Source organism: Lactuca virosa, chromosome 3 (genome assembly GCF_052849685.1).
Source record: "Lactuca virosa cultivar CGN04683 chromosome 3, Lactuca_virosa_CGN04683_v6, whole genome shotgun sequence".
Taxonomy (NCBI): domain Eukaryota; kingdom Viridiplantae; phylum Streptophyta; class Magnoliopsida; order Asterales; family Asteraceae; genus Lactuca; species Lactuca virosa.
In genome coordinates this window covers 12,678,827-12,688,770 of record NC_136428.1, presented here as the reverse complement: position 1 = coordinate 12,688,770, position 9,944 = coordinate 12,678,827, and the positions used below count along the sequence as shown (strand labels likewise).

The window sequence follows — 9,944 nt, the reverse complement described above, 5'->3', positions numbered from 1 at the left end:
GATTCATACTTTTGTCACTTTTAACTTTTCCTAATTCATACTTTTGTCACTTTACTTTTATTTTCTTACACTTTTGCCTTAAAAATTTTCCAATTCATACTTTTGACACTTTACTTTTATTTGTTTACATTTTTGCCTTAACCTTTTCTAATTCATACTTTTGACACTTTTAACTTTTCCTAATTCATACTTTTGTCACTTTACTTTTATTTTCTTACACTTTTGCCTTGTCCAATTCATACTTTTGCCACTTTTAACTTTTCCTAATTCATACTTTTGTCACTTTACTTTTATTTCCTTACACTTTTGCCTTAAACTTTTTTCAATTCATACTTTTGACACTTTACTTTTATTTGTTTACATTTTTGCCTTAACCTTTTCCAATTCATACTTTTGACACTTTTACCTTTTCCTAATTCATATTTTTGCCACTTTACTTTTATTTTCTTACACTTTTGCCTTAACCTTTTCCAATTCATACTTTTGCCACTTTTAACTTTTCCTAATTCATACTTTTGTCACTTTACTTTTATTTCCTTACACTTTTGCCTTAAACTTTTTTCAATTCATACTTTTGACACTTTACTTTTATTTGTTTACATTTTTGCCTTAACCTTTTCCAATTCATACTTTTGACACTTTTAAGTTTTCCTCTTACTTTTGACACTTTACTTTTATTTGTTTACATTTTTGCTTTAACCTTTTCAAATTCATACTTTTGACACTTTTAACTTTTCCTAATTCATACTTGTGCCACTTTACTTTTATTTTCTTACACTTTTGCCTTAACCTTTTCCAATTCATATTTTTGTCACTTTAGTTTTATTTCTTTACAAACACGTCTGAAAACTTTCTGACCCATGCGAAGCATGGATCCTTTTCCTAGTTTATATAAAATCTTAACTAAAAATAGGATTGTTTGTGTACAATGTACCAAACGGCCAAACTAAGAAAATAGAAAGACAATTAATTGCTCATTGAGTTGATTAGTTTTTGGTGTTATTATATTGTATAAAAAACATGGGGCAATTACTAATCTAGCCAAATTAAGGAAGTGATTAACAATTTTTAGCCAAAAATTAGGATTTGTCCCAAACTAGCCCACAAAACCGTAGGTGGTTAAAATGACCTACTGTTTCGCCCATTTACCTACTGTTTTGATTTTAGTATATAAATATATATTTTTTCATTTTTCACTACGAAACCGTAGACGAAAAAATGGTCTACTGTTTCCTTTGAGAAGTCTACTGTTTCCCAAAGAGTAGATTAAAAATGATCTACTGTTTCGTCTAAAAACCTACGGTTTTGGGGTTTTTTTGGGTATTTGACTACTTACTAATTCATGTATTTTGACTACTATATCGTATCAACTATATATTAAAAGAAAAATCTCTTTTAGAGAAAAAGTTAGTGTTTTTTTGTCATCTTAAAAAAAAACAAAAAAAGGGAAAAAAAACCCAAAATTGTAGGTTTTGGACGAAACAGTAGATCATTTTTAATCTACTCTTTGGGAAACAGTAGACTTCTTAGAGGAAACAATAGACCATTTTTTCGTCTACGGTTTCGTAGTGAAAAATGAAAAAAAAAAATCTTTATATACTAAAATCAAAACAGTAGGTAAATTAGCGAAACAGTAGGTCATTTTAACCACCTACGGTTTCGTTGGCTAGTTTGGGACAAATCCTAATTTTTGGCTAAAAAGTGAGAAGTCATTAATGAATTTGGTTAGATTAGTAATTTCCCTTAAAAACATTTAGCAATTTTATAAAAACCAATACGATTCAAATAAACATTTCAAATGTTAAAAGAATAGTTTTAAGCCTATAAACATTTGAGTTTAGATTAGATTTTTAAGGGGTAAAAGTGAAAGGGATCCACCTTCTTCTCCTCAAAACTCTCTTTCAAAATAATTACCACCCTCTCTGTAACAACCAGTAAACGACCTCCTTCAACCACCATCCTCCGCCCAATGTCCACCGAACAAAAAGTATCATGGTCGGATTCTTTCTCCGAAGCCCAAACCGCCATCCAATCCCTCTCCACCATCCTCCCCTCCATTCCTCCCACCCTCTCCTCCTCCGATACCCCCTCCTTAGCCCTCCTCACCGACCAAGAACTCGCCACCCAAGTCTCTGACCACCTCCGGCAACCCGACTCCGGCGCCGGCGACAATCAACTCTGCCGCTGGCTATACGACACCTTCAACACCTCCAAAGTCGACCTCCAACTCGTCATCCTCCGCTTCCTTCCCATCATCGCCGGAATCTACCTCTCCAGGATCCCCCTCCGGAAACCACTCGCCGGATTCGAAGCGGTTTTGTTAGCCATTTACGCACACGAAACCACCGCCCGTAATGGCCAGGCAATCACCATAAACCTCCCGGATCTCTCCCACCCGAGCATTTACCATGAAAGCAAACCACAACCCCATAAGAGCGCATCAACCGATCTTAACCTAGTCGTGATCTCCCCTGGTTTGGATCCTCAGGGAACAATCCGGTCAACCAAACGAGCCCGGATCATCGGAGTTGGTCTCGAACTATATAACAGCAAAATCGTTGAGATGCCGGTCCAATCGAAACTCGATTTCTGTGAATTTTGTATCATTTGGGCAGGCCAAGATGGAGAATTCTATAAAAATTTCCCAAACGACTATCGAGAAGAAAAAGGGAAAGAAGACGAAACGAAGAACGAAAAGCAAGAAGGGAGGGTTTTGCTGCCATGGGAGATGCTTCAACCAATGTTGAGAATATTATCGCATTGTTTAATGGGTACTTACAAGAACAAGAACAACGAGTTGCATGAGGCTGCATGTCGTGCTTGCAGGAGTCTTTATGCTAGGGCATTACATGATATAAATCCGAAAGCGATTTTGGCTATTGGGAGTCTCCTTAAACTTGTCAATTTTCGGAAAACGGGTGTCGATCATACTGAGTTACCCGTTACTAATGTCATCAATCTTTAATTCCTACACTAATTAACTTGTTAATAATTCAAACATTTCTATAATCTCAAGTGGTTGAACAATAATATTATATGTACGAATGTCATTTTCTGTAACCTGTTCCCTTATCCTACATTAGACATATAGATTAATTATACTTCTTGTAAAGACCATATAATTCATTGACTGCATTCTTTATAATTATTAGGTTTATAGTCTTACACGATTGTTCTTAAACAATAAGAAGGTTGAGTTGATACTTACGGAAGGAAAAAGGATAGATGAAAGAAGGCAGTGGCGTTTCGGTAATTCCACGGCAACCAGCGGCGGCTATTTCTCCTGGTGCCGCCTACTTGTCTCCAGCGATGGGTGTTCCGACACCATCACCATTCTCGTTTTCTGTCGCTTCTTCTCGATGGAGTTCTTCTAGACCTTCGATTCATATTTCCATTCTCGTTCTCAGGGCAATGGTGCTGTTTTTTTCTTTTGCTTCTTCTCTGGCGCTCGCTGCCACCATGTCTGATAACAATCAGGATGGATTCCAAAAATACACAGAATTCATGTAAGTTTTAATTTATAATCTTCTTTGCAAATTGTAAATTAAAAGGGTAAGAAAAATGGACGTATAATCGATTGCAGATACAGCTTTGTGGTGACCACTGTGATTTTCTTCTATTCTGCATATCAACTGTTCAAAGGTATCAGTGACATTTCCTGTAGATGCGTTCTTATATCGGACAAGATCTCAGACTACTTAAGCTTCGTTCTGGATCAGGTAAATAAGTCTTAAAACACTTGAAAACTCTCTTCAATGGTGCCTGTTGCTTCTGCGCTATAAACTAAAGCATGTTACTATATGAAAACCAGTTAGCTGGGTACCTCCTTGTTTCATCTTCTTCAGTGACAGCAGTAGCTATCCAAAATACATCATCATCGCTCAAGAAAGCAGCAATAGTTTCTGTTTCCATGTCAGTTGCTGCACTTTTGACAACCGCAGTTTCTGCAATTCTCTCCGGATACAAGCTCAGCAAAAGAATTATGTGGTGATGCCAAAGTTTGAGCAACCATATAAGTACTCCTTTGATTCTAAATAATTGGAGATGGATTATATATGAATTCTTTTTCCTCTTAACTATTGATCCATTGTTTGTTTTCAATGGATTAATAATGTAAAACTGGATTCTGCATATCGAAGTGCATTAATCATAATATTTAATCCAACTACTAATCTTTTCAAAGTGCATTAATCAATATGGGATTTGTCTCTAATTTAATCCACCGCATCATTTCACCTGTCCTTTAAACAAAAGATTCTCAAAGTTCTAACAAAATAACACAATAATAAACAAACGAGGATGTTAAGGCTAGCTAGTAGCTACCAATATAAGTTTTTTTCCCCCTCTTTTTTGAGGTTTTTTCCCACTACTACAAAAAAGAGCATTACCGACGGCCAAAACCGTCGGTAATCCGTCGCTAATAGGCTTTACCGACGGAATTGCAACAGACCAAAAACCGTCGGTATATTCTTGTTGCTAATTTTTTGTAACAGATTTCCGACAGCTACCCCAAATTTTTAGCGACGGAATATCCTGTCAGTAATTAGTAACCGATCTCCAACGGAAATAGTTTTGCAACGGATTACCGACATAATGCATTCTAACAGACTACCGACGGAATAGCTAAGTAACAGATTACCGACGGATTATACAACATTTTTACTGACGGATTTCCGTCACTAAACCGTCGCTAATAGTGATTTTATTTTTAAAAAAAAAAAAAAAATTATATGAAAATTCTCACTTTTTACTATATTAAATAAACAAAAAAACATAATAAAACAAACAAATTTAGAAAAACCTAATCAAAAGTGCTAAACATATTTGGCGATTCATATACAATGATAACATGTTTGCAAACTTTTGCAAAATATGAAATCCTAATATACACACCACATTAATCATACACATATATGCATATTGCAAGTTATCCACAAACAAATTCACTGAATTAAATGACGGATAATCCACAACATACAAATGGCCATATGTTTAATTAACATGAAAATTTCCAAAAAAAAACACTAAATAAACCAAGAAACTAACTGTAGCTAACTTGTACCTGTATCCCAAATAAGTAGCCTATACAAAAAAGAATCGTCAATCATACCATGAATATAATGAAACAATTTTATGGATAATTACACAAAGAAAAAGAAGCAACAAAGTAAAATATTAGAAATAAGGATAATAAAGAATCAATCATATTGGAAAATAACATACCTGCAAGATAACATACCATTCTCCTCAACTAGATCCGCTTCTGGAAAAAGATCAAAGCCCTGTCCGGATACATTTGCAAATCAAAATAAACAAAACAAGAGTTATATGATTATTAAGGGTATAAACTTTGGGTCAAATTTGGTAGTATAAAAGTCAAACCTCACCTCCACTTATAAGCTTGTTCAACAGTACATTCAGATTGTGATGTTGGGTTGGAAAGAGCAAGAATAACAGGTTTCTACAAAACCACTAATTTAGAAGGCTTAATCGGAGGGTAGTTTGGGTATAAATAAAATGTTACCTTGTTAAAAGATGAAATAGCTTTAGTAACTTCTTTTAGTAAATGTATGTCCTGCCCCTGAAGATCCAATCAACACTGTTGGCCTGATTTCTTGACAACATCCAAAAGTTCATGTTTGAAACAAATTTTGTTAAAGTTAAAGAATAATAATACCAAGAAAATGGCCGAAATCAAGCTGCGGGCAAACCATCTTTTATGCACCTGTTGAGCTCGTGAGGCTGCATCCACACTCTCAAATCGTAGATACACATAGCCAGCACTTTCCCTATTAAGAGAATGACAATTTTGCCCCTGGTCATTTCTTCTTTACATGGCAAACTTGTTTAGATATCTTTAGATGGTTTGTTTTGTTCACATAATAAATTGATTTGTTATGAAATTATATACTTTTTTCATTAGGTAATAATATGAATATGAAATAATGAATAATGATGCATATTTTTGACAACTTATAGTTATATAAAATGAAAGAGATAGATAAATAAATAAATAAAAAGAATGTTATACTTGGCAACATAAATATGCTTCACCCTTCCATAGTTGGAGCACTCTTCTCCCACATCCTCTTTGATGTCCAAATCAAATTCTGGGTCACTCTGCAAAAAATAATTAAATAAATAAATTTCTTCCAAACCAAGAAATAATATAATAAACTTGTATATTTTGTGTGAATATTTATTTTTGAGAAAGAAAAGAAGATACCTCAGCAGCAGGGTCATACATATTTTTTAGCAGCAAACACTCGTTAGGGTTTCCAATTGGCTCTGAAACAAATTGTCGGGGCAAAATGGGAATTGTAGCTGCTGCCACATCCATGCCTTGAGTTGGACCAGATCCATTAACTATAGGTGCTCCAAGAGCCCCAGGAATACTGCAAAGAACCATCCAAAAATATCAAAAGACAAAAATACCCCTTCCCCACTTAGAAAACACAGATTGAAGACTCTAAACGTACCCTGTGGTAATACCACTGCGATCAAGTTTTGCCATTAGCATAGCTCTTGATTGAGCATTTAGTGCCTGTACAATAATAATAATAATAATAATAATAATAATAATAATAATAATGAATTAAAAGCATGATTGTTTTAAATAAATAAATTAAACAAAATTAGAATTATATGGACTCACCAAACCTCCACCATCATCATCATCAAAGTCTGCTGCTTTTGCTCCTGTGTCTTGTGCACTAACATGATCAGTAACTGAAGACACCTACAACCAATAAATTGTAAAAAAATAAATAAATAGTTGATAAAGAAAAGGATCGATGTAAGAAATAGTAACATACTTTAATTGATTTGTTCATTTAAAAACAAAGCTACAATTGAGTAAAATTTTCAAAGGACAATGCCTTTGAATTTGATAATATAAGAAAATTAATTGTAAGTAGAATATTGAAATAGAAAGAAATGAAAGTATAATGTTATAATAATAATAATAATAATAATAATAATAATAATAATATACTTACGTAGTCTCAGCAACAGTCCAAATCAATAATCATTTTCTCGAGATCTAGGACATTAACATCATTAACAAGTCATCTGTCTTTATCAATGACACAATTTCTTTTCTTTTATATCTATAGCTAACGAATTGATCCCTGTAAAAAGTTTTCAGAAAGTTTAGTCAATCTTGTTTAACTGAAATGAAAACAAAGCAAACAAAGTTTAGTCAATCTTGTTTAACTGAAATGATAATAAACGAGGTTAGACTGCATACAAAAACAGAGTATGATGATGATGAGTTTTGCGGTAAAACCAATGAAGAAATAGAAATAAGATTTTCCATATTTAAAGAAAACAGAGGAGATGAAAATGGGAACATGCAAGAAGAACCCATCAAGAAACAGAGTTGGAAACTTAATTCATGTCCAAAGTATGATCAATTGGGGTAGTTTTATTGAATATTTTGAGTATACTTTGGATGAAAAAAAAAACTTGTAGCTTCTATTTCCACAAGGATTGCATATAGCAATATTCATGAATCTAACAACAGGAAATATTCAAATTTCATAGAATTATGTGAAACAGAGGTGTTAAGCGTCCATATACAAATTTCGACATTGTTCAACAAGGTTTTTCATTATTACCCACTAGACATTCGGTATTGCCTAAAAATTCAAGTAGAGACCCTTAGTAACTAGCCTAAGAACAAAAAATAATAGCAAATGAAAAGACACGTACTTGTTGACAAAGGATTCCAGCAACGCCCTCCAATCTTCAATAGTTATCCTTTTTCTCTTAGAAGTAAAGGGAGCAGCAGAAGACCATCCATATTGTTGAACATTTGAGGCAGGCACCAAGTTGGATATCTCATTGACAACTGCCACGTGTCCACATTATTCAATGATCACAGTTTGTTTTAAGCAGAATGCAAAGAAAAACCAATGACTATTTAGCACCTCAGGTTAATGGCTCTTAAAGATGTAATATGAATATATCAAAATATGTCATCCTCCATGTGAATTAGAACAAATGCAGCTCTACAAGAAAAGGATGATATGGGAATTAAATCCCTAAAAAAGATATACAAGTTATTCAAAATACACATTGCAAAGGATAATTACAGAGTGCAATTTTAGTTCGGACTTTTAGAGCCTTATAGCAGAAAAAAATGCATTTTGTTTTCTGATACAGAGGAATAGAGTTTCTTTTAGCATCTCAAGATCTATCAATGGCTTTCGCTTTTGTCATAGTATTAAGATAAACAAGTGAATTCAGGAAAGGAAACAGGAAGCAAGAGACAGTAAACTGACCTTGATTGTCTTTTGAGCACCTAAACCTCTGCAAGATCAGAACCGATTAACAATTTGAATTCAAAGAGACAATGCTTGAAAGTATAATGGTTTACAGATAAAAAGAATACAAAGTAGTTCAATCAAGTTCAGCATGAATGGAATCTGTGGTATCAACAATGTGGTTTGAGAATTTAATTAACTTGGTGAAAGAGATCAAAGCATTAGACAATTATTTCTAAGAAGTAGAATTTTGGATGCAGAATATACAACTTTCAATGCAGGATGTACATTTGAAAAAAATGAACTACCTTATATTATGATACCACTGATTGGAATCTCCAAACGAATGAACAAAAAGTATAATACAATCAGTGCATGTTCATCCACAAGTAAAAACATAAAATTGTACATTAACAGATAAAATTTTCCCACATTGCCATTTACATTCTTAAACCAATTCGTATATTAACAAGAATTGTTATCATTTGATGTATTTACCCTACTATGAATTAAATGTACCATCAATCATGTCTGCTCTTCAAACCTAGAAAAAGAAAAAACATAGAAAAGAAGCTCTAGACCCAAATTTAAGGTAGTTAGTAGCAAGGACTTTGTCAACCTTAATGAACATCAAAGAGCCACTAGAAACACATTAGTTCAACAGGCAAAGAAACGCATTTGAATTTCCAAATTCATAGCATATACAGTACAAGTGATGGCTCAAGTAGCTTGAATAACAGTATCAAACTTTTATTTGACTATTTATCAACAAAATCTGATTGAATATATTCTAATGCTAATTGAGGATCTGATAATCCAATTAAGAAAAAAATATAAACCTAAAACTCAATCGATGTAATAGAAAAAATAAGTTAGGGTTTTTTTTACCACAGCTTAGAAAGAAAAAAAAAAGCTGAAATCGGATCCAATGGTAAGGTCCACCAGCTACAACAACAACTTCGACGATGGTGGTGGTGGCGGCAAGATAGTGAGGCGATGCTGGTCGTCGTTCACAGAGGTGGGTTGCAGGTCGGACCGGCAGTGGGAGGGAGAAGGTATGATGCGTCGATGACTTTGGAGTAGCTGGAGGGCTTTGCTGCCGGGGGTGACGGCGGAGGTGATGTCGGAGGTGACGTCGTTGGCGGAGGCAGTAGCCAGCTTGCAGATCGGAGATGCGGTGGGAGGAGCAAGAGTATCGTGTGAACTAGAAAGAGAAAGCGAAAGTGAGAGTAGGGCAAAATCTACGCGTTTTTTTCTCAGCAACATTCACGTATATTTACCAAATTGCCCCATCCATTTAAAAAAAAAGTAAAAAAGAAAATGGAATTTCACTAACGGATTTTGGACGGAATTTCAAATTTGTTGATTTCCGTCGGTAAACCGTCGGAATGTTATAACGGATTACTGACCAATTTTATTCTGTTGCGAAACCGTCGCAAAAACGTCGCTATATCATAGTAATTTGTCTGTCGTAAATCCGTCGGAAATCTGTTGCTTTTTTCCGACGGAATTTTCCGTCGCTAAAATTCTGTCGTTGTTGCTCTATTTTCTAGTAGTGTCCTATTTGTAAACCAAAAGATAGATTATAAGTTTAAAACTTATCAGACTTACTACTAAAGGTGGACGGTATCGGCTCGGGAATGGTTGAGGGATGAAAGGTACCTAAGGTAACAATAA

At 34.3% G+C, this 9,944-nt stretch overlaps 3 protein-coding genes across 7 annotated transcripts; 2 read left to right on the top strand and 1 right to left on the bottom strand.

Moving 5' to 3' along the window:
* The first annotated feature begins 1,867 nt into the window (after positions 1-1,867).
* LOC145165225 (hyccin) lies at positions 1,868-3,016 on the top strand. Its single transcript, XM_079083924.1, has one exon. The coding sequence runs from the start codon at positions 1,970-1,972 to the stop codon at positions 2,963-2,965; it is 996 nt and encodes a 331-aa protein (XP_078940050.1). The 5' UTR covers positions 1,868-1,969; the 3' UTR covers positions 2,966-3,016.
* Positions 3,017-3,152: 136 nt separating this feature from the next.
* On the top strand, positions 3,153-4,182 carry LOC145165226 (CASP-like protein 4A4). The gene is made up of 3 exons (XM_079083925.1): positions 3,153-3,506; positions 3,584-3,719; positions 3,812-4,182. The coding sequence occupies exons 1-3, from the start codon at positions 3,226-3,228 to the stop codon at positions 3,989-3,991; spliced, it is 597 nt and encodes a 198-aa protein (XP_078940051.1). The 5' UTR covers positions 3,153-3,225; the 3' UTR covers positions 3,992-4,182.
* Positions 4,183-4,927: 745 nt separating this feature from the next.
* LOC145165224 (uncharacterized) lies at positions 4,928-9,512 on the bottom strand. 5 transcript variants are annotated; one of them, XM_079083920.1, is made up of 14 exons: positions 9,156-9,511; positions 8,286-8,313; positions 7,932-8,012; positions 7,714-7,852; positions 6,999-7,130; positions 6,656-6,739; positions 6,480-6,544; positions 6,227-6,395; positions 6,032-6,120; positions 5,678-5,789; positions 5,525-5,581; positions 5,388-5,461; positions 5,224-5,282; positions 4,928-5,082 (listed from the first exon to the last, which is right to left on the bottom strand). In XM_079083920.1, the coding sequence occupies exons 7-13, from the start codon at positions 6,518-6,520 to the stop codon at positions 5,252-5,254; spliced, it is 573 nt and encodes a 190-aa protein (XP_078940046.1). In that variant the 5' UTR covers positions 6,521-6,544; positions 6,656-6,739; positions 6,999-7,130; positions 7,714-7,852; positions 7,932-8,012; positions 8,286-8,313; positions 9,156-9,511; the 3' UTR covers positions 4,928-5,082; positions 5,224-5,251. The 5 variants fall into 5 exon arrangements, 4 of the variants coding, with proteins under 4 accessions (XP_078940046.1, XP_078940048.1, XP_078940047.1 ...); XM_079083922.1 differs by lacking the exon at positions 7,932-8,012; XM_079083921.1 differs by lacking the exons at positions 7,932-8,012; positions 8,286-8,313; positions 9,156-9,511 and having other exon boundaries at positions 7,714-7,916.
* Positions 9,513-9,944: the final 432 nt, after the last annotated feature.